General features: G+C 54.6%; 2 protein-coding genes across 6 annotated transcripts in view; one reads left to right on the top strand and one right to left on the bottom strand.

The window, feature by feature from the left end:
- MGRN1 (mahogunin ring finger 1) overlaps nt 1-12822 on the bottom strand; it is a 58639-nt gene extending 45817 nt beyond the window's left edge. For all 4 annotated transcript variants that reach the window (XM_057750863.1, XM_057750861.1, XM_057750864.1 and 1 more), the window contains exon 1: nt 12577-12822. In XM_057750863.1, coding sequence (XP_057606846.1) covers nt 12577-12664 — 88 coding nt within the window. In that variant the 5' untranslated portion in view covers nt 12665-12822. The remainder of the gene's footprint in view (nt 1-12576) is intronic.
- A 4695-nt stretch (nt 12823-17517) lies between these two features.
- On the top strand, nt 17518-23441 carry UBALD1 (UBA like domain containing 1). Of its 2 annotated transcripts, XM_057695447.1 has the most exons (3): nt 17518-18379; nt 21963-22025; nt 22344-23441. In XM_057695447.1, the coding sequence occupies exons 1-3, from the start codon at nt 18260-18262 to the stop codon at nt 22695-22697; spliced, it is 537 nt and encodes a 178-aa protein (XP_057551430.1). In that variant the 5' UTR covers nt 17518-18259; the 3' UTR covers nt 22698-23441. The 2 variants fall into 2 exon arrangements, with proteins under 2 accessions (XP_057551430.1, XP_057551431.1); XM_057695448.1 differs by lacking the exon at nt 21963-22025 and having other exon boundaries at nt 18181-18379.
- Nucleotides 23442-23805: the final 364 nt, after the last annotated feature.

Raw genomic sequence — 23805 nt, 5'->3', positions numbered from 1 at the left:
CCCCCCAATTTCCCCTCTGGTAACCATAAATTTGTTTTCTATGTCTGTTTTGCAAATAAGTTCATTTCCACCATATGTAAATGATTCCACATATAAGTGATACCATATAGTATTTGTCTTTGTCTGACTTCACCTAGTATGATCATCTCTAGGTCCATCCATGTTGCTGCAAATGGCATTGTTTCATTCTTTTTTACAGCTGAGTAATATTCCACTGTGTATATATATACCACATCTCCTTTATCCATTCATCTGCTGACAGACATTTAGGTTGCTTCCATGTCTTGGCTACTGTAAACAGTGCTGCTATGAAAACTGCGGTGCGTGTATCTTTTGGAATTAGAGTTTTCTCTGGATATATGCCCAGGAGTGGGATCACTGGATCATATGGCAACTCCATTTTTAGTTTTTTAAGGAACCTCCATACTGCTTTCCAACGTATTGATAGCTGCACCAATTTACATTCTCACCAACAGTGCAGGAGGGTTCCCTTTTCTCCACACCCCTTCCAGCATTTGTTATTTGTTACATCAACTATACTTTAATTTTTTTAAACTAGGGCTGAAACAAATCCACATCTCTGTCCCTTCTTTGCTGTTGCAGCCGAGGGACACTCAGGTTCAGACAGCTCGCCTCCTCTCTGCCAGAGGGATTCAGACTCTGCCCTACTTACAGGCGTCCCAGTGACCTGGATGACAAACAGATGAACAGCCACCAAAACAAAGATCAAGAGCGCCCTTCCCAGGTGGCTGCCAGCATCCCTTCACTCAGCTGTTTTCCTTTACACACGGCAGGCATGGAAGGACAGGTCAGGTGTAAAGCGCACACATGTTCACCATCTTCCAGGATGAGGGAAATCACGGCTATTTCTGTGAAGGCCGGTGGAGGTGGCGGTGGGGAGGCGCTGCCCCTTCCTCACAGGCCACAGAGTGCGCTGAGCGGACTTCTGGGGTTCCTTTCTGTTTTGTGTGTTCCACTTTCACCTGTATGGCTGTGCACATGTATGTGAGGATCATCACTTACATCCGAAAATTGGAAACATTCTGGTTGCTTAAATGAACTAACCCTGCTAAGGAGCTAGGTGCCAGGACATGCAAAAGATATCCCCAGGATCAGAGTCAAAAGGCAGAGTGCCAGTCAGCAAGGAGAGCACAGATGGCTTCATTAACTCCTGGTTTCCCCCAAGAGTTGAGTGAAAAAACACAGTCAGAGGCGGAGCCCCGGCAGCAGGATATCCTCAGACTGGACGCCATTCCAGGCAGACCCTTAAAATGCAAACAGGACATCTGCACTCAACCCTGGGACCCCTTCAGAGTCCCCGCCCACACCCCAGCGCCACTCACCTCCCGCCTCCAGTCTCAGCAGCGGCTCACCTTCCTTCTGAGTCCTTCCTACACAGCCATGCCTCTGGCCTCGAGGTCTCTGCGGGCTGACCCTCTGCCCACACTTTCACACCCCAACTGTCCTTAGCTCACCCCGTGCATCACTCAGACCTCCATGTGCTCAGAAAGGCCTTCACTTGGCACCCCCAGCAGGGTAACACGAAGGGACCCCCACTCAGATGACCCTCACCTCTCCCCGACCTGGAAGCAGGACCGTGTGTCTTGGAGATGGGACACCCGCATCCCCAGGAGCCCCACAGGCCGCCTGTCTGGGAAACATGGGATCCCAGTGCCCCTTCCAGTGTGGTTCCAGGTAACCCAGCCTCCCTTCTCACGCTCCAGGGACTCCGGGACCAGAGACGCTGGTGTTATCCTCCAGGGCAAACGCTGCCAGGCCTCGCTCGACCCACGGGCCAGGCGCCCGCTCACCACTCTCCACACTCTGATTCTGCTCTGCACTGCCATCCCGCTTCGCCACCAGACCCCCTCCATCCCCTCTGGCTCAACGAGCTGCTCCTGTCTTGAGACTCCCTGGAGGCCTCCCATGCCCTCCCGGCAGGCCTTTGCCGAACTCTCTGCATGATGTTGATCCTAACAACCCCGGTGACCACCACCCTGGCCTGGACACAGCAGGAGCCCAATGAAGGTGGATGAATGACACGGCTATTCCTATGTGACAGTCACGGAAACGGAGGCACAGAGAGGTCAAGGAACTGCTCCAACCACACTACCAGTGAGAGGGGGCATCCTCACTGAAAACCCGTGCTGACCCAGAGCTGCATCCTCAACAACGCCAGCCCAGTGAGTGTTTTCAACACCACCAGGCAATTTTCCGATTCTCAGTGGGCGCTGCCTGGGTGGCCTACAAACTTAGCTCCATCCTGACACCATGTACCTGGGCACCGTTGACACTATCAGATCCCACAGGATAAGGGCACAGCCCCATACAACTGCAAAACACCCCCCCACACACACACACTTCGGATGCCAATCACAGGTTCAGGTGGTCACCTGTGCTTCTGACCCACCAGTTATAAATCAGAGGCTCCCAGGATCCCCTTCTTGGGTCCAATTAATTTGCTAGAGTAGCTCACAGAACTCAGGAAAACAGTTCACTTACTAGATTATCAATTTATTACAAAAGGATACAACTAAGGAACAGCCAGACGGAAGAGATGCACAGGGCAAGGCAGATGGGAAGGGCCTTGGAGCTTCGACACTCTCCGAGCGCGCCACCCTCCCAGCACCTCCACATGTTCACCAACTAAAAAGTGCTCCAACCTGGCCCCTCTGAGTCTTTGTGGAGGCTTCATTACATAGACAAGACCGAATAAATCACTGGCCACTGGTCATCATCTCAATCTCCAGCCCTCTAAGCTCGTGGTTGGCTCCATCGGCAACTAGCCCCCATTCTCAGGTGCTTTCCAAAAGTCACCTCATTAATATAAACTCAGGTGTGGTTGAAAGGGGCCTGTTAAGAATATCAAGACACCCATTTCACTTTATCAGTCATCCCTCAGGAATTTCTGGCACAGAGGAGTTCTGTGCCAGAAACAGATGAAGACCAAATGTATTTTGTATTATATATCACAATACCCCTGCTGGGTAAACCACGATGTGGATGAAGACACTTTGGGCCCCCTCCTGAGAAAAACAGCTAGCCCTGGAACCTGGGACACCGGGTGTGGCTCCGCTCAGCGGCCCCCCGTCGTCATTCTCACTTGGGTGGAGGGGAGCGGGGAAGGCGAAAAGGCTGGGAACAGGTCACTGATTCCACAGGCTGAAAATTCTTCTCATTTTACAACAGCACAGATGTTCCCGGTCACCAGCTTCCTGACCCAGGCCTGACCAACAGGGATGAGAACATCACAGCCTGCAGAGAGGGCTGATCTCGGGAAGCATCTCCAGGCCCACGAGATCAGCCAGGTGGAAGACAGCCCCCTGGGGCCTACCCATGGTAATCACCCTGCTCAGCGATTCCACGGGGTCATGGTCACACATGTGCACAGAAAAGCTTCTCAACTCCCCACAGTCAGGCTGAGGGACTCGGCACAGCCCAACCTCTCTGGGCCTCAGCGTCCCCACCTGTAACATAAGGCCTTGGTGAACCTCTCCAGCTGTAGACTGCAGACAGAGGGCCACTGCGGATAACCTAAGGATAAAAGAAGCCCATTTTGCAAAGGAGGTTTGCACAGGTGACAAGACACCCGATAAATGTGTGTTTCCCACCTCCCTGCTGCGTGAAAGCCTTACCAGAGTGGACACAGCAAGTAAAAAGCTTGCACCCCGCCCCAGCCCATGGAGGGAAGAGTGAGCTGAAAACAGCTCTGACCAAGCAAAGACTCTGCTTTGCTGAGTTCCCCGAAGGTGCTGCAGCCAATTCTTTTGTGGGGAGGGGTCCTCCCCAGCTTACCCCCCTTTTCTGGACACAGCTTCTACCATACACAGAGGTGGGCCCCAGCTGCCACCGGAACACGCAACTCCCAGCCTCTGGACACAGCTGGTTGGCCGCAGTGGACACCTGACTACCTGACTATGCTGGGCCATCCCCAGATTCTCTCCATCTCGCCCCCCAACCCCCCAGGAACTGGACCCAGGATCACAGGACTTGGTCCTTGAGAGCCTCCACTGGTTGGCCCAGTCGGCTCTCCGCCTGTCACAGCAGCATGACACTGAGGCCGGAGCCAGACTCTGCTTCTCCTGGCTTCCGGGGCTTGACTCCCCATCCTGGGTTCCAGAGACCCCACCCCCCAGTCTGCCGGTGCATTCCATTTCTGCCTAAGAGAATTGGTGTAAATGCCACAGACAGTCAATCTCCAAAGAATTCAATATGTAATAAAAAGCACTTAGGAAAGCACTCCTAAGTGAGAAAAGAGAATCCAATTAAAAAAAAAAAAAAAAAAAGGACTTCCTAGGTGGCACAGTGGTTAAGAATCCACCTGCCAATGCAGGGCACACGGGTTCGAGCCCCGTTCTGGGAAGATTCCACATGCCGCACAGCAACTAAGCCCGTGTGCCACAACTATTGAGCCTGCGCTCTAGAGCCCGTGAGCCACAACTATTGAGTCCATGTGCTGCAACCACTGAAGCCCACGCGCCTAGAGCCCGTGCTCCGCAACAAGAGAAACCACCTCAATGAGGAGCCTGTGCACTGCAATGAAGAGTAGCCCCCGCTCACCGCAACTAGAGAAAGCCCGTGTGCAGCAACAAAAACCCAACACAGCCAATTAAATTAATTAATTTAAAAAAATATGCAAAAGACCTCACAAAAAGAGGAAATGAATGGCAATTTACATACAAAAAGGTGCCCAGCCTCACTAGCCATCAGGGAAAAATAAATTAAAACTACCACAAGACATCCACAGCTAATATTAAAGAGAAAAGCAACAGAACACACACACACATACACACACACACCCACGAACGCGTGCAACACCAGCCAGCGCTGGTGAGAACTCAGAGCCCCTGGAACTCTCGCTCTGCTGGTGGGAGCATGAAACACTCAACCCCCCACAACACTGTAAAAGCTGCGGACTCCACACACACACAACCGAGGGTACCAGACCCACTGCCAGGTATGAAAACAGACCCAAAGTGATGGGTATATAGAGTTGTCAAGACCAGACACAGAAGATGGCTACCAGGGGCTGGGGGAGGAGGTGGTGGGAATTAGTGTTTAATGGGGACAGTTTCAGTTTCACAAGAGACTTACAGGGATGATGGTGGGGATGGCTACACAGCAGTGTAAATGTACTTAATGCCTCTGAACTGCACACTTAAAACAGGTAAAATGGTCATTGTTATGTGGAATTTACCACAATTGTTTTTAAAAGTGGAAAAAAAAATGTACCCAAAGAAATCAGACTCATGGGAACCAAAGCCAGTCATAAAAGTGTCCACAGAGGACTTCCCTGGTGGTGCAGTGGTTAAGAATCCGCCTGCCAATGAAGGGGACTCCCATGGGTTCAATCCCTGGTCCAGGAAGATCCCACATGCCGCCAAGCAACTAAGCCTGTGCAACACAACTACTGAGCGTGCACTCTAGAGCTCGCAAGCCACAACTACTGAGCCCATGCACCACAACTACTGAGCCCATGTGCCGCAACTACTGAAGCCTGAGCACCTAGAGCTCATGCTCCGCAACAAGAGATGCCACCACACTGAGAAGCCAGTACACCGCAACGAAGAGCTCCCGTTCACCACAACTAGAGAAAGCCCGCACGCTGCAATGAAGACCCAATGCAGCCAAAAATAAATAACTAAAATAATAAATAAATCTTTAAAAAAAAAGTGTCCACAGCAGCATCATTCATGAGCCCAAACCGGAAACTCCCCCAGTGTCCTCCACGTGAGCTCGAGGATAAACAGACAGTGGTACCAGTAGACGCTGGGAGGTCACATGGCAGAGACAGGAAACCCACTGTTGCCCCATGGCCAGCGTCCACTTTCTCATCACCCAACGTGCGGCCAAGAGTGTCCACTTCCATTTATACCAAGTTCAGAAACAGGCAAAACTCACCTCCACTGGAATCTGGAAGGGGCCTCCCAGGGAGAAGGGGGAAGAGATCTGGGAGGTGCACGAGGGGCTTAGGAAGCTGCTACTGTTCTATTCCTTCAACATGCCCACCTGGTGGTGGTTCATCAAATGACAGCTCCAGACCTGTACTTCCCCTCAGTATGTTACACTCTGATTGTACATGTACATACGTGTATACACCACACGTTTCCTACAGCACTGAACCGAGTACAATTCCTTCTTTTGATTTCCCCCTAAAGCACTGCAGGCATCTGGTCACTCAGGGCTATCACAGTGGCAGGAGACCTGGGTAACAGCAGCAGTTATCAAAATAGTGGACACTAGGGCTGACTGGAGAGAGCAAGCACCCCCTCAGGAGGCCTGCCCTGCAGGTACCGGGGGCCAGGGACCAAGCCAATGCCAAGTGGGATAAAAGGATGAGAAAATAAGTTCTTTCCAAGTGCCGCACACACCAGGGTGGACAGATGTTCCCGTGTCAGCTGTTCCCAACCCTCTGCCTCCCCTCCCAGATCAGAGAGAGCCGGCCAATGATTTCTAGACAGCAAGTGCCCCCCCACCCCCCAACGCTGCTCCACACAATCGGCTTCTCTGCAAACAGCAGGGGCGCTGGCCACGCAGCGGCTGGGCCTGGCTCCCCCAGCTCCGGGTAGACGCAGGGACAGCTGGCAGAACTGAACAAGTCCACTGTTATTCACTGAGCCCGAGTCCGATGCTGCGGGAGTGGCATGCGTGGCATCACTGCCCTTCATTTTACACGACAACACGGAAACGTGAGACCTGAAGGTTGTAACTAACCACACAGAAACACACAGGAAACGCCCACTGGACATGGCCCTGGGCTTGGGAGATGAGGCAGGCGGCAGTGGTCACCGCCCGCGGGGTCATCCAGGAAGTGCAGGGTGTTCCCAGGAAACTGCCATGCCCCTGAAAAACAAGGGCTGGGCCAGGGCTTGGTCCCTCCCTGCCAGCTCCTGTGAGTTCACAGAGTCAGGACTGAAAGGGGTCCGGGGACCAGAGGTTAACTTAACTCCAGAAACCTGGGAAACTGGGGCCCAAGAGCAAGAGACCAGCTCAAGGCCACAGGGCAAGTCACTGGCATGGAGCCTCTGGACTCTGAATCCAGTGCTCCTCTTGCCATGGCTCTACAGGTGGATGGGGGCAGAGGACCCCTCGTGGTGGGGTCTCTCTCACAGTGCTGAACCAAGCTCTGCCTGTGCCCACCCTGCTGGTGGATAGGCGTGCTGTCGGCACAGCAAAGACCACCCGAACCGTGAGGAAGAAAACACGTGCGCACATGCACTTCTTCGATGCTGGAGAGCGGGGCCCTCTTGCCCCACCACCAACCTCCCAGCACAGGATGAAAGGCCTGTGGCCAGCCAGCCTGACCCACACAAGCCCAGGCTTCCTCCACTGGCCAGCAGCTGACAGGAGAGCACAGCAAAGCCCGGAAGCCGGGGGTGAAGGATGTGGGGACCTCTGGGCGCTCAAAACCCCGAGGGCAGGCAACACAGCAAACCTCACCCCGAGTGGCCACAGGACCCAAGTGCTCACCACAGGCTTCTAAACCCAAGCAGCCCACAGCGTCTCCTTCAGGGAGACAGGTCCTCAGATGCCCACCCCTCCCCATGGCCAACTTAAAGGGTTTTTAAAGGGCTCTGAGCAGGAAGGTGAAACCCTTATGTGCAGGTGCAGCCCCTTCCCCACCCCTCAACCCTCTGCCACCGACCCTGGGGCTCGGAAAACAAGCTCAATGCCTCAGGACAGTGATGGTGCCCAGGGACCCAGAATGTCCCCAGCGACAGAGGATGCCCTGGGTGACACAAAAAGTCCTCCCATGTCTAGAACACCTGCCATGGTTTTTTCCTTCAGGCACTAATTAACCAGAGTTGGCAAGGCCCCACTCTAGAAGGAGCAAACCCAACGCGGGCAGCAGCGCTCATGAGCGGATGTCTCTACACGGGCACCAACACAAAAGCACACGCCAAAGTCTCCTGGCGCACGCCTGGGGCCCCTCATCACATGGCGGCAGGCCCAGGAGTTCTCAGACACCCACCTGACACCTTAGGGGATAAGATGCAGCCCCGTCTGAGCAGCTTGTACACTAAGGAGAGGGGTGTTGTTTTCTGCAAGGCCTGCTGCACAAGCATTTATTAAACACACACTATGTGCAGGCCCAGGTGTTGGGAGACAAAGGGCTCAGTCTGATTTCTAGTTCCTCTTCCAAAGAGGACAAAAGTACGAGGACATGGCAAAGTTCCAACGAGATAAAGGAGGTAAAAATGCTCTGAAAGTAAACGGACCCAATACACAAAAGGTTTAGGTCTGGGGCATATTTCACCCCCACCCCCGCTCCACCCCCGGGGTTGGTGGATCACATGGCTGACTGCCCCTCCTGACACGTCTCTTGGGTGACCTGTCCCTACCATGACTTCCCTCAAGCACCAGGGCAGGGCAGGGCAGCCCACGAGGCTCTAAGACACACGAGTAACAAGGACAACACAGGATGAGGACCAACCAACTGTGGCAGCAGCTGCCCACAAGCAGGCACTCTTGTGGGGCCCTAATGCACTCCAGGCTTCCCTCTACAACCTTCTCTTTAAGAGCTCGGCTGAGGCATCCTAACACCTGCTTTGACCCTAGGCTGGAGACTGGCCTGCTGTGTGATCGGAGCAAGGGACTGCAGGGCAACGGAGTGCAGAAATAAACCCTCACATTGACGGTCACCTGATTTCTGACGAAGGTACAAAGGCAATGTGATGGGAAAAGAATAGTGTTTTCAACAAATGATGTTGAAATAATTGGATCTCCATATGCAGAAAAAACACAAAACCCTCGATCTTTACCTCAAACCATACATTAAAAAATTAACTCAAAACGGACCACAAATCTTCATGTATGAGCTAAAACTATAAAACTTCAAGAAAAAAAAAAAAGGAGAAAATCTTTGTGACCTTGAGGTAGGCAAAAACCTTTTAGATATGACTCAGAAAACATTAACCATTTAAAAACTGGTAGGGAATTCTCTGGTGGTCCAGTGATTCCACGCTCTCAATGCCAAGGGCCCAGGTTCAATCTCTGGTTGGGGAACTAAGATCCCACAAGCCACATGGCACAACCAAAAAAAAGAAAGAAAGAAAGAAAAAAAAGATAAATTGAACTTCACCAAAATTAAAAACTTTTGCTCTTCAAAAGACACCATTAAGAAAATGAAAAAACAAACCACGGACTGAGAGAAAATATTTGCAAATCACAGAGCTGATAAATGAATTGTATCATTGTATCCAGAATCCATTAAGAACTCTTACAACCCAATAAGAAGAAAATCAACTTTTAAAAAGTGAATAAGACTAAAAGAACCACCCCCCAACACACACACACACACACACACACACACACACACACAGAGGATATACAATGGCCAATAAGCACATGAAAAGATGCTCAACATCATCAGTCATCAGGAAAATGCAAATCAAAACCACAATGAGATACCACTTCACACCCACTAGGATGACTATAATTAAAAAGGTAGGCAATAATAAGTGTTGACAAGGATGCTGAGAACTTGGAACCCACATATGCTGCATAAATGTAAAATGGAGCAGGAGCAGTCATTATGGAAAACAGTCTGCCATTTCCTCAAAAGGTTAAACATATGACCCAACAATTCCACTCCCAGGTGTATACTAATGAGAACTGAACACACCACACAAATGTTCGGCAGCATTATTCATAATAGCCAAAAAGTGGAAAAACCCCAAGTGTTCGTTAACTGGTGAACAGGTAAACAAGATGTACTATAACCATACAATAAAATATAACATGGATGAACCTTAAAAACATGCTAAGTGAAAGAAGCCAGACACAAAAAAGACTACATGCTGTAAGATTCCAATTATATGAAATGTCCAGAAAGGGCAAATTTTAAAGACAGAAAGCAGATCAATGATGGGGCAGGAGTGAGGGTGATGGCGGAGATTGCCTGCAAACAGGCACAAGGCAAGGAAACCTTGAGAGGTGATGGAAATGTCTAAAACTGATTGTGGTGATGGCTGCACAATCCTATAAGTTTACTAAAAATCGCCAGATCATAAGTTTACAAAGAATGAGTTGTATGGCACATGATTGATAGCTCAATAAAGCTGTTATGAGTGAAATAAATAAATACAATGAAAAGAAAGCAAATGCTCTCAAATTCAAGCTAGGTACTATTGCAGCGCATGCTGAAAATTTCAAAGTAAAAGAAATTGGACAGGAGATTTTAAAAGTCCTCACCACACACCCACACCCACACAGAGGTAGCCATGAGATGATGGGATGTATAAGTAACCTTATTGTGATAATCATTTCCCCATATACATACATATCAAATCATTATACTGTACACCTTAAACTTACATAATGTTATATGTCAATTATATCTCAATAATACTGGAAAAAAATTGGAGTGTTACAGAAGTGTTAAAAAAAATACTAGCATCCAATGATTCTTTCTCCTAATATAATCAGCAAGACTGACAGAGACCTGAAAAGATAACAACTTTCTCATAAATCTACTGTACGGTCCATGGGTCCCTAAAATCATTTCAACCCCCTTTCTGTCCCTTGGGGAAACATACTCAAGTACTGCTTAGGTCCCTGACTGCCTCCCGGAATAAGGTGGCTGCAGGGTAAGGAAGCAGAAAGGACAGCCTTTGGACTGGACAGGCCCTGGAGAGCACTGCTATCACTGGCAGCAAAACCGAGGTGGCCATGGCATTCACCTGGGTGCCAGTCACAATCGATTAATTGTGGCTGACTCAGGTAAGAAAGTGTCCTGACTGATTAACAAGGTCTGCCACGCAGAATCCAAGAGCGGTGCTGTAAGTGCCTTGTATTTGTGATTTCTGTCCAAATGCCCAAGCGAAGAGACAAGGTTTGCTCTGGTCCCAGGTGACAGACGGTACCATCTTAAAGTTTTTGATATCTCTGCCAAGCCACTGCTAACTGCTATTAGAGTCTCAGTTGATCACCTAATTTCCTTTTTAAGCCATTACACCAGCTAACGTTTTTCGAGGACTTCTTAGGTGCTAAGCACTGCTCTGAGCACTGTTCGAGGATCAGTCCATTTTACAGATGAGGAAACCGTGACCCGGGTGGCTAAGCAGCTTGCCTAAGATCACTCAGCCAAAGATGGGCTGGAAGAACATCAGAGATGGAAGAGGATGACTTCAGACAACTGCTCCATCAGATGTGGGGATGTCAGCCTCCAGGGGATCCCCACACCAGACTGGGCTGCCCTGTCCTTGTGCCTGGGAACAAGCAGCCGTGGAGATCTCCCATGCCTAGTAGGAACCAGGGCCCTCTGCCTACCTCTGACCACATCCCCTGTGATTGCCTCAAACCATGATAGTCTCCACCCCCTTTATTTCTGGTGGTCCCAGACACCTGCCTTCTTTCACCTTCCAAAATGAGGGCAGAGCATTTCTTAAACTTGAGTGGACATCTGACTCACCCCAAAATGGGTTGTAAATGCAGGTTCCTAGGCCGCAGCAGGCCCCAGCAAGTGTGAGGCAGGGCCAGGAAAATGTATGTTAAACAAGCTTCCCCACTGTTGGGAGCAGGTGGTCCTAGACCATACTCAGAGGAAACCTGGCGTGTGGGGTGCCCGCAGGCTAACTGTGAGGCCTTGAAGACCATGACATAGGATCAGATGCTTCAGAAGCCAGGATCAGAGGCCCCAGTCTGAAAGTCCCCATGATGTCCAAATGCCCTGTGCTCTTTCTTCTCTCCTTTCCGGGCAAATGACCAGATGAGTGTGAGGAACCCGAACTAAAGTTCCAGGTCAGGCCACACTCATCATCAGAGGCAGGGGACAACAGTGTGGGCAGGTACAACTAGTCTGGGAGTTCAACTCCTGGTTCTGCTCCCAGATGTGCTTCTCATCCAGCTCTGAGACCTTGGGAAAGTCACGTCCTCCCTGGCGGCTCAGGTCTGTCAGCCACAAAAAAGGAGACTGGAAAACCGAGTAGGTGCTCTCCAACCACTCCATGGCTCTCCACCAAGGACTCCCAGCTCCTCTCCCAACGACAGCAGTGCCTCCTTGCCCCCCACCCCGCCCCCATACACACCCGCCGGGTCACAGGAGAGCTAAGCCTTTGTCCAGACGGGACGGAGAGTGTCCAGAACCACTGGCCGGGGCTTCACACGAAGCCACCAAAGAAAGCGAAAACCGGCGATGGAGTGATGTCAATCCTTTTCACAATGACCACTTTGTAAGCATAAATGAAGCGTCGGGCACCGTACTAAGCCCTCCCTAGCGTCGCGCCCCGGAACCTCACCCCGGGCCTGGGGGTTTCCTATTGAGTGTCTCTCCAGTGTGCAGAAGGGGGAGCTGAGGCGCGCAGGGGTGAACTGACTGACCCAAGGTCACCCAGCCGAAACGAGGCAGTCAGCGCCGGACCAACCCACGCCCCGGGGTCCGGGTGGAGGGCGCGTGAAACTCCGGACAGGGAAGCTGCAGTGAGGGCCGAGGGCCGAAAAGAGCCCCCGGCCCACGCTTCGCGGAGGGGCTTCCGCCCCAGCTCCGCTGCCCGCTGCCCGCCCTGTGCTCCAGCCCACGCCTCGCTGTCTGCACCCGGGGCCGGGGCCTGGACCGGGGCCGGGGCGGCCGCTCACCGGACTTCGGGGGGTAGCGATAGGCCGAGTTCGCCTGGATGTCGATGTCCTCCACACCCGCGATGCGACGGCTCAGGATGGAGCCCATGGTGCGCGGCGGGCCGGGCCGAGGCTGGGATGGGGGCGGCGGAGGCGGCGTCCTCACGCGGACATGGCCGGGACCAGGCCGCACGGACGCTTGCCCACAGCCGCGGGCGCTCGGCCTCCGAGCCCCCACCCCCAGCTCGGCCCCGGGCCCGACGCCACGGCAGCCCTCCGCCCCCTGGGCCCGAGGCACCTCGGGAAATGGAGTCCCCTCGCCGCCGAGGGTTCCCGGTGGCGGCACGGGAAGCCCAACTAGGAACTACATTTCCCAGGAAAGCCCTCGCCCGGGCTCGCTGAACTTGTTGACAAACGCTTCGGGACAAACCAAATGGACCTGAGTCCAGAGGGGAGGAACCATCAACCGCACTGCAACTATCCTTCCCTTTGCATTCCAAGCACAAGACTAACATCGTAACTCCTTAACCTTTTGATAATCTGTTCATACATAGATCTTTCTAGGAACAACGCCTTCCATTTACTCCCTCTCTGAAACATCTCCCTGAGCTACCATGGTTCTCCCCACTTCCCAGGGTTTAATTTTCTGGCCCGGCCAACAGAGGGCAGACCATTACCTGCCACCCGCAAAGAGCTGGGGTGGAACCGAAGATTACCCGGAGAGGTGCACACAGGTGAAGGGAAGCACCTTTTCCAGAAGTCTAGGCATCTCTCTGGCTCCATGTCCAGAACAACTACTTTGAAAACATAATTTTAAAGCCCCCTGCATAGACAGCAGACCTCTCCCCATTTTACAGATAGGGAAACTGAGAGACAAAGAAGGGAGGGCCACACATAAGGGTGCTCAAGTTTACAAGAATCAGGCTTAGAGTTAAATCCTCCTCGCACGTTGCAGTGTGCTTTCCTGGCTTTTGACTCACACCAAACTCTGTAAGCAGCCCAAGTGAGGATCTGTTTTTACCTACTTTTCACTAGAGAAACGGCAGTTCTGAGAGGAAAGTGACTTCCCAAGACAAGCCTGTTCTATCCAGAAAAGAGCTAGGAAGGGCTAAGAGTCTCAGATGGTAAATTCACGGCAGTCCACATTCAAGTCAGTCCTACACTTTCGGGAGGCCAGAACCCAGAATACAACCTTTCTATTTTTAGGGGACATGGGAAGCCAAAAGTAATAAAGGAAGTGAGGGACTTGTGTGATTATAAGTGAGAGTCCAGGTCTTGGGGGAGCCTGATTTAACTTCTCTGCCCTGCAACCAAGATCCCCATTTACTGAGCACCTACTATGTGCCAGACATTGGTGTCGAAGGCTATGCACATATTCTCTCTTTTAATTCTCTGTTGTAGGTTCTATTATCATTCCCAGTTTACAAAAGAGGAAAGAGGCCAGAAGAAGTGAAGTATCCCACTTAGTTTGCATGGTAGATAAGTGGTAATAAAGCTGGAATTGCAACCAGGCCACTCCTTTCATTGCCACACTCCCCGGCAGCCCCCAGCCCCCACCACCCCAGAGACAGGAATGCTCCACTGCCAGATTTCCTGTCTCTCGCCCTGAGATGGGCCTGAAGACACCCCACCCCATGTGACCTTTCTTCCCTTACTTTAAACTTCCTTCTGTTGAATCACATAACACTGTTGAATCATATATCCACAATTAGATATACCAACACGGCATTCAATTTATCGGTCTCCCTGCTTAGGGGTAGGCAAGGAAAACACTGAGGGCCCACATGTTCCCACTGAAAAATAACCCTAAAAGCATGTTCTCCCTATGGATTGTGGGCCAGGGCAGTCATTTCTGTGGGCTGATGTTTGATCAGTTGAACATTCCTCTTAATAGAGCTTTGGACTTCAGGCATATTTTTCTGTGTTTATCCATGCCCCAGTGGGAGACAGGCCCTTTTTGATTTGATATTGGTCCTACAATCAACATCTTGGCTGATTTATTTATTCAACAAATATTTATCATGCAGCTACTATGTGAAAAGCAATGAGCCAGGCAAAGAGCCAGGCAATAGAGATTAAATGGTGAAACCACCAGATATGGAACATCTAGTGAGGCAACAGACACTAAAACTGAACAAGTGTATAAATACAAAACATGGTGGGTGCTATAGGAGAATGGAGTGAGGTGCAATGAAATACTAGGAGAGACTATTGATAGGGGAGTCAGGGAAGGCTTCTCTGAGGAGGTGACATTTAAGCTGGAACTTGAAATACAAGTAAGAGCCAAGGAGGCAAACGCTGAGGGAGTAGGTCAACCCAGGTTCTGGGCAGGGAGATAAGCATGTGCAAAGGCCCTGAGGTAGCAGACCCTGAAGAGCTGAATAAGATCAATGAGCTCAAAGGCCAGTGTGACTAGAATCAAGTAGGCAGGAGAGTTCAGGAACAGAGGTCAGGAGTGAGGCAGTGGCTAGATCTCAAGGCCGTCAGTCAGCCAGCTTTGGATCCTTCGAAACATAAAGAAAAACTCTATGCACACTTCATGGCTTCCTAATGTGAATCCCTCAAGTCTAGACTTAAGCCTTCTTAGGGGGCAGGGTCCCTGCCTATTCATTCTTTTGTTCCGGGAGCCTGGCACACAGTGGATGTCTGATAAACACATCTATGGAGTGACTGAAGAAATGGAGGTGGAGAGGAGGCCAGGGTCCTGGGTCTTCCATCAACTGGCTATGCCAACTTTGCCAAGGCCCTCAACTTCCCTGGACTTCAGGTAAGATGAAGGCACTGCCATAAGTGCTTTTTATACCTCCCTTCCCCCACATCCACTGGCCCCAGCTGTCAGGCCCCATCCGAGCCTGCTAAGAAATCCAAAGTCCACTCTCTAGCCAGGCTGATCCTGGCTGAAAACAAGGTTGTTTTTTCCTTCCCAGCTGCCCCTGGGAAAACAAGCTGGCTGGGGGGCCACAGGGGCCAGAGGGGTGACCTTTGCACTCCCTAGTCCCACCTGCCCCACCCCAGCCAGCCAGCTGGCCTGGAAGAGATCCTTCTGGGCTGAGGAAGTCAGGGCAGATACCTGAGTGGTGCCCAGATGAGGGTGAGGGAAGGGGTGAAGATACTTCCTGCATCCCTAAGCAAGAAAAGCCCCCAAAGGGCCCTGCCAGGACAGTGCCCACCCTCCTTGGCCAGAAACACATCCTGCTGGCCCACTGGGTGCCTGCTGTTCTCCACTGGCTCTGAACACTGTCAAGAGTGTTTGGACTCCAGCCCCAGTTTATCTGTAAAATGGGGCTTGGGTTCCCTACAGTGTTTCAGATAGAGACAAAGAGGTGAGTGCTAAAAATGGTGCTCTGAACACCATAAGCATTAATCCCCCAGAGCAGTCCTGGGAGAGTTCCGAGTTGTTACCTTGGATATTACAAATGAGGAAACGGAAGTTCAGAGCCAGAGGACCTTGTCCCAACATCAGTCATTAAGTCGCAGAGTCAAGACTGACACCCAGATCCGTCTGGCTCCAGAACCTGCTCACCTTCCACCATGCCCTGCTGCTGTCCCAGTAGTCACAGTAATAGCAGTAACGACATTCAAAACTGCCCACCCCATGCTGTGCTGAGCACTTTGTCCACATTAATTCATGATTATGATGCTTTGTGAAGGTGAGGGGCCATTCTTAATAGGATCAGAAATCTCCTGGCACCATCAAGGTTTGCAAAAAATGGTGGAGCCTAAGTGATCCCCATGTGGCAGAAAAGGGCTGAAACCTTATTTTCCAAGTGGACAGGTGACTTCTGCCAGGGTTGAGGCACCCACCTGAAGGGGACACTGAGTCCTCTCCCTGCCAAAGGGCCAAGCTCCCAACTCCAGCCCTCAGAGGCCGCTTAGCAGTCCCAATGCTCCAGGCTCCCCACCCTCCCCCAACTATCCCAGTGCCCCAGCCTCCCCTGAGCCCCCACAACCTTGGGACCCTTCAGGCCCTGTCCTCCAATCTCCTATCCTCCTCCTCTCACCAGTCAAAGCCAGAACCCCCAGAAGGGTTGAGGAACCCAGGAAGGGCTCCTCCAGAGCACTGCAGGTCCTCCCCCCAGGGTGGGACAGTTCCTCCACTGAACCCAATTCTGCAACAAATCCCTGGGCAGGGACTGAATCCCCTGGAACCAGACACATCTAGGACATCGCCTGACCCGGACTGGTCCTCTCTGCCACAGTGCTCAGCCACAGTGATAATGCAGACCACGGATCAGATGTACTAAAACCCCTCAACGGCCTTTAGCCCACCACCTCCAGGGCCTGTGCCTGCTTCCTGTGGGCACTTTCCACACTTGCAATTCTACATCTGTTCTTGGGATTTTTGACACATACCCCCACCAGCCGACCCTTCTAACAGTTTGTTCTCTGCATGCCGGGCCAGATTAGAGCCAGGCACAGAGTAAGGGCCCAATAAAGAGTTGCTCAATTAATGAAACTGGGGTTCAGGGAGCGCGAGAAACAGGAATAAAATCATTCAGAGCCGAGTTAACCGAGCCTCAGCTCCTTATCTGCCCCGGCCGCGATGTCAACCGGAAGCGGCGCGTGAGGAGCTGTAAACACAGCCCGCAACACCCAGCGCTTCATCGCGCGCGCTCTTCAGCCCCGCCCCCACCCTCCACGTGACGCGCCCCTGTTGGCCCCAACCCAGTGCCCGCCCCCGCGGCTGCTTCATTGGGCGGCCAGCTTTGTTTACCTTATATGGCCAGGTCCTAACACCTCGCGACCGCCCATTGGCCGAGGCGCGGCCTCATTCACTTGACGTCACTCGGGACTGAGAGATGCAAATAAACCGGGGCATTCTGGGAATGGGAGTTCGGGGCCGCCCCGGAACTGGCTCCTAGCGGTCCTAGCGTCCGCACGCTGGAGGCCGAGATTTCCCGCAAAGCGCACGAGATTTTGCGTGGGAAAGTGCAAGCATGGAGCGGAGGGTACGCCGAGGCTCCAGACTGCCGGCCTCGCCTGCCTGTCCCGGCCGCTATCCTTTCCTCCGACGTTCCTCGGGCCTGCCGTGTGCCTGGCCGAGCACCAGGCCGGGGAGGGACCCGTGTCACAAGTGGGCGATGCGATCTTGCGCTCTGGCTGTTGGGGAGACTCGGAAGGCTTCCTGGAGGCGGTGACTTTAGGCAGAACCCTAAAGGGCAGATTCATTCATTCAATGAACGAGTATTTGTAGGCGCCTACTGTGTGCCAGGCTTTGGGGGCCTTACGACCCTAGAGCTGCTGCTATGTACCAAAATTCTTGGCCCCTCCCCCCCAATAGTACGCCTACTCAACGCAGAGAGACGCCAAACACACTGAAGTTCGGGATCATGGGGTCTTGTTAAATACCCTGCGAACGGCGTTTGCCCCCATGCACAGTCTGTGGCCCCCGCCTCCTGACCCCCGTCAGTGCAGTCACGGGCCTGGGCACTGCCCGTCCAGCTTCTGCACACAGTAGACGCCCGACGCTCAGACACACCCTCGGCCCGGCCCGGCCCGCAGCTCCCGGCCAAGCGCGGCGGAAGCGGCGCGGGACTACATTTCCCAGCATGCCCCCCGCGGCCCGGAGCGAGGCGAGGCTCGGTGAGTCAGAGCCGCACAGTAAATATTTGTATTAGCCGGAGCCGGCTCGCTAATGGTGGACGCGTGAGGCGGAGGAGCGCGCGGCGGCGGGAGGCCGGAGCGGGCAGGCGGCGGCGGCGCCATGTCCGTGAACATGGACGAGCTCAAGCACCAGGTCATGATTAACCAGTTCGTGCTGACGGCTGGCTGTGCGGCCGACCAGGCGAAGCAGCTGCTGCAGGCGGCCCACTGGCAGTTCGAGGTGCGCGGCCGGGCCGGGGCGCGGGTGTCCGTCCCGCGTGGCGACGCGTGCTGCGGGACGTGTGCAGGCCGGTGTGGGCACGTGCCGCGGCGCGCTCCGCCGGGGCCGGGCTCGCGCACTCGGCCCGGTGTCCCGGCGGTCGCGCGCCCTGGCGTCCGGGCCCCAGCGCGCACACGCGGCGTGCGGGTCAGGCCCGGCGGCGCGGCCGCGTCTACGCGGCCTCCGGAAACGCCTCCCGCTCGGAGTGGGCGGGAGGGGCGGCCTGCCTCCGCCCGGTACGAATTCCCGCCCCCCAAATTCCCGGGCGATCGGGTTTCGGGGACCCCCCTTTTTGTTCGGGTAACGGCCAGGGCGGGGCAGCGCCGAGGCCCCGACGGACAGTCGGGCGGGCGGCCGGAAGGAGGACGCCCCAGGCTTGGGCCGAGCTGGGCCCACGCCGCCCCGCCTTGGGAGACGTCGGGATGGGATAAGGCAGTCCCGAGTCCGCAGCTGTAGCCGCCCGACGTGTGTGGGTCTTTGGGTCTCGGTCTGCGTGCCGGCTGGGCAGCTCGGCGGTGCGTGTCCACGTACATGTGCATTTGTATTTACGCACGCGCCACGCTACGTGTGGGCATGTTGGCGCGCGCGCGCGTGTCTGTGTGTGTGTGTGTAAACACGCAATCCACCCGGGGCGCTCGTGTGGGGTGTGGGCGCTCTGTGTACACACAGGTCGCAGTTTTGAAGACGGTGCTCACGCGTGTGCACACGAGTGTACAGGTGTGGTGTCAGAGCCCCGCAGGACAGCTACGGTGTACCTCTGTGTACCCCGCTCCAGAGGCATGTCCAGGTGCCCTCCTCTGTGTTGGCCGGCGAATCTACCTGCACAGTGCATGGCATGGTATACACGGTTCAGTAGCTTTCAGCCAGCTGGGCAGGAGGTGGGGCTGCCTCAGCCTCGCCTCCACCTCCCCAGGCCTCCCTGACCCATAGGGCACTAGTGCCCAGGGCTTGTGCTGCCAAGAGGCCACTTGGCCTTCCCTAACTCAGCCGCCCCAGAAATAACCCACGCTGGTATCTAGGGATGAGGCCAGAGCCCCTTGAGCTCCGCCCCTCACAGGTGTAAGGTCATAGACCCAGCCGGTCTGTAGAGTCTGTGCCCAGTCCAGGCTTGGGAGCCTGGTTTCTAGATGCGAGCCAGCTCTGGGAGGGTATCTGGGCCGCAGGAGGGAGGGCCAGAGGACTCTGGAGTTCAGCTTCCTGGCAGTGGGATGGGGATCAAAATTGCTGCCCGAAGGCTGGGACAGTTTGGGGAGGCAGTGGCCTGTCCACCCACAGAGATCCTTGCTCACTTTCCCTACCACAGATCTCAGGGAGACCGCTAACCCTGGGGTGGTTCTCACATCACAAGATGGGAGGCTGCTCTGTCTCTCTGGGCAGGTCCAACCCTCCTGGCCTCAGTTTCCTCAGCTGTACCTGGGGGTTATGAGTTGACCTCTAAGGAGGGAATGGCCAGTCCCCCTTCCAACCCAGGCTGCCCCACCCTACAGGAAGCTCCCTGATCAGCCCGTTTGTCTCAAGAGCTGGATGTGGCAAAACTTGCAAAACCACATTCGTGGCAGTTTGCTTGAGTCCCACATCTGCAAACATGGCTCCCCCGCTGCCAGGGGCTGGGCAGGCAGGTGTCCGGTGGGAAGCAGCCCTGCCTGTCTGCACACTCAGCCCAGCCCACAGAGCCTGGCACCGGCCTGGCAGTCACTCAGGCAGCACGGGTTGGTATCTCTTGGTCATTAAAATTGGAAATGTAACTTTGGGGACTTCCCTGGTGGTGCAGCGGTTGAGACTCCAAGCTCCTAATGCAGGGGGCCTGGGTTCAATCCCTGATCAGGGAACTATATCCCACATGCCACAACTAAGACCCAGCGCAACCAAATAAATAAATAAAATATTTTTTAAAAAAAAGAAAGAAAGAAAATGTAACTTTGAAGATTGAAATGCCTGGGGCAAAATCTTATCTCAGGAAGGGAAGGAGCAGCTTGAAGACTGGGGGGCTCTGGTGGCCCCCGGGTAGGAGCCCTGTGCCCCAGTCTCCCTGAGTCTCAGTTTCATCATGTGTAAAATGGGGATGTGGATAGTAGGGAGGTTCACTTAAGGTAAAAATGGGTTGTGAACATCCAACCCGTAGGTCTTCCTGGGAGCTAGTGGGGTTCCTTGTGGCAAACTCCCCACTGTGCCTTCTAACCCTGGCTGGCTGCACACTTGAGCTGAAGGTTAGCCCAGCAGGAGGCCCTGTTTTGGGGTCATATTCTCTGTGATTCAGGTGTTAATGGGGACAGAACACTGCTGGGGGGGTGGACATGTGTGCTTTAAGGTTGGGGGTGCTTTGGGAAGGCAGGAAAAGGGCAGCCGTTTCTCCCCAGAATCCTCACACACAGCAACGCCCTTTGGAGTTGCTGTTGGGGGTTGAATGGTTTTGTGTGTCCCTTGGGGCTCCTGGGGGGGGGGTGTGTCACAAGGAGGTGCTTAGCAATCAAGGCCCTCCCTCTAGCTCCCACACTCATGTTTGGGGACATTGGGTAGGGCGGCTCCAGCAGGAAATTCCCAGAGTAATTCATTTGAATTTAGTTTAGTAATAAAACTCCTAGGGTAAGCTCTAGGAGCCAGGCTGGTTTCTGGGTGTGTTGGGAGTGGGGGAGGGGGCTGACAGCATGGGGCGGTGGGGGGGGGGGTGAGCCCCAGGGGGCAGCCATGGAGGGCAGAGCTGCCTGCAGACCCTTCACATACTTGACTTGATGGGCTTCCTCACCCAGCATTTTCGCAAGAGCAGCTGGTTCCCTTATTTTCCTGGACGCCTCTCCTGCAGGGGCCGAACCAGGATGCACCAATGCCAGCAGAGGCCGCCCTGGGGCCCCTCCCCCCAGGGCCACTAGATGAGCTGGTCTGACCCAGGCTGGCTGCCACCCCCTTTCCCAACCCCTTTGCACTGTCCTGGGTGCAAATCCCACTTCAGCCTTCCTCCTGCTCCACCACCTTGAGAACATTCCAAGGAAGGTTCAGGTAACTGGATAGGAATGCAAAATGCAGACCATTCTACTTAATTCCGGCTCTCCCAGCTGGACCTTGGATCTTAGGAGGTCACTGCTGCCAGGGAGGGGAACCTGCAAGCCACCTGGTCCCATCTCCCTGTGGTGCAGATGGAGAAACTGAGAATCAGGGCAGGGTCCCTTGGCCAGCCCAAGAGAGGAGCAGGTGGGTTAAAGAATCTCCACATTTGGGAATCTTTGCCCTCCTCTGTCTCATAGACAAGGAAACTGAGGCTCAGGCAGGAGTAGGGACTTGCCACCCATGGAGTTGGTGACAATAGGGCTGGCATCTCCTGGAGGCCTTTCCTATGAGGCAGGCCCCCATGTCAGGTGAGCTGGAAGCATCTAGCAGCCAGGTGGCAGGCAGTGTCCTGAGGCTTCTCCCCACCCATCAGACCTGCCCAGGGGTCCACAGCACCTCTTCAGGTGGTGGCAAGGGTTGAGGGATGACAGGCATGTTGCCTCAACTTGCCAGGCCAGGGTCACAGGGTCCTGAGGGTAAGCGTGGGCCTTTCTTCCCGCAGACAGCCCTCAGCGCCTTTTTCCAAGAGACCAACATCCCCTACAGCCACCATCATCACCAGATGGTAAGTGTCCCCTGCAGCCCCAGGGGCAGCCATGCAGAGCTCTCCTGCTTCAGGGCAGGGGAAGCCACCCAGGCCCAAGGAAGGTACAGTGGCTCTTGGCCATGGAGGAGCCTCTAGGATGGGACTCCTGGGAGCTGGGCAGCAGGCACGGTGGGCCAGCCCATCTCTGGCACCACACCTTTCCTCTGTGAGCTCCCGTCTGGTGGACCACCGGGGGAGGGGTTGTATCCAGGGAAGGGGCATGTGTCTGCTCGTGAGAGACCTAGGCTCTTCCCGAAAGGGTTGCTCACCCCTCCCTCTGTTCCTCTTCCCCCACAGATGTGCACTCCTGCCAACACCCCCGCCACGCCCCCCAACTTCCCTGATGCCCTCACCATGTTCTCCCGTCTCAAGGCCTCCGAGAGCTTCCACAGCGGAGGCAGCGGCAGCCCAATGGCCGCCACAGCCACGTCGCCCCCGACGCACTTCCCACACGCCGCCACCGGCAGCTTCGCGGCGCCCAGCTGGCCGGCTGCGGCCTCACCCCCAGGGGGGGCACAGCACCATCAGCCGCAGCAGCCGTCTCTGTGGACTCCGGCACCCCCTTCCCCGGCGTCAGACTGGCCTCCCCTGGTCCCCCAACAGGCTGCCTCAGAACCCAGGGCCCACCCTGCCATGGAGGCCGAGAGATAAGGGAGGCCCCTCCCCCCTCCCGGAGGCCAGGACCCCGTGGGGCGGGGGAGAGGACGTCTCTGCGGGCCCCCTTCACCGTCCTCTGTCTGCACCCCAATTCCCCGGAGCCCTGGAGGGGAGAGACCGGACCCTCGTGCCAGCACACAGGCGGCCCACACGTGTACCCGGCAGCACAGGCCTGCGGCACCCAGCTTTCATGGATTTGGCTCAGAGTCGTCCGGGTGCTGGTGGACAGAACCTCAGAGAACAAGCAGCCTTCCCCCGAGGACTCACCCGCCCCGCCCCACCCCAGGGGGCTGCGGAGAATCACCATGGCGGAGACTTGGCTGGCTCCTGCCTTGGAGCTCCCTGGGGCTGGCGGGCCTCGATCCCCACCCTCGGGAATGCAGAGCCTTCTCCGCATGTGTGCGTGTAGCTGTGTCTGTGTATTTATATGTATGTCGCTCTTCAAGAAGCAACCTAGTTTATGGGGCAGCTGGACTTTGCATGTTAGAGTGAGCCCCCTCTCCCCTTGCCCGCCGTCCCTCTCCCCAGGGTCCTGCCCCTCTCCCCTGCCCCCTGGGCAGTCAGCCTTGCTGTTCCCTCCAGAGAAAAGGATTGTGGGAAACTGCAGGACTCTTCCCACCCATCCCCCAGCGCCTGCCTGCTGGGGCTGCCTGCATGCCTCCCCAGAGCCCGGGGGTACCCCATCCCCAGTTCCTTTTCCCCTTTTAACAAAGGAGAAGAAAGAGTTCCAAACCACCACCAGGCTCTGTGGTCTTGCCTTCTATCCTAAGCTTTGCTGCCAGCTGGCTCCATGTGGAGGGGGAGGATGCCAATGGAGCCCAGAGCAGAGGCCCACCCCCCGGTCCTGCCTTGCTCCACACTGCTCGTCTGTCGCTGTCTTTTCAACCACAACATGCTCTGGAATCTTCCTGCCCACCCCAGGCTTTTCCCATGAAGTTAGTTCCTGCCCTGTGTTCCCAGAACCCCTGCCTCTCCTCACCCTTCCCCCGTCTGGCTGAACAGATCCCGACCTCCAGGGCTGACAGCCACCTTCCGGTCTGCCTGAGTTTCACACAAGGACTTTTCTTCCTGTCTCAGGGTTCCAGTGACTGGCTGCAGGCTG

This window comes from Hippopotamus amphibius, chromosome 9, assembly GCF_030028045.1.
Source record: "Hippopotamus amphibius kiboko isolate mHipAmp2 chromosome 9, mHipAmp2.hap2, whole genome shotgun sequence".
NCBI lineage: Eukaryota > Metazoa > Chordata > Mammalia > Artiodactyla > Hippopotamidae > Hippopotamus > Hippopotamus amphibius.
Note: the sequence above shows the minus strand (reverse complement) of the source record. Positions and strands in the feature narration are given on the sequence as shown.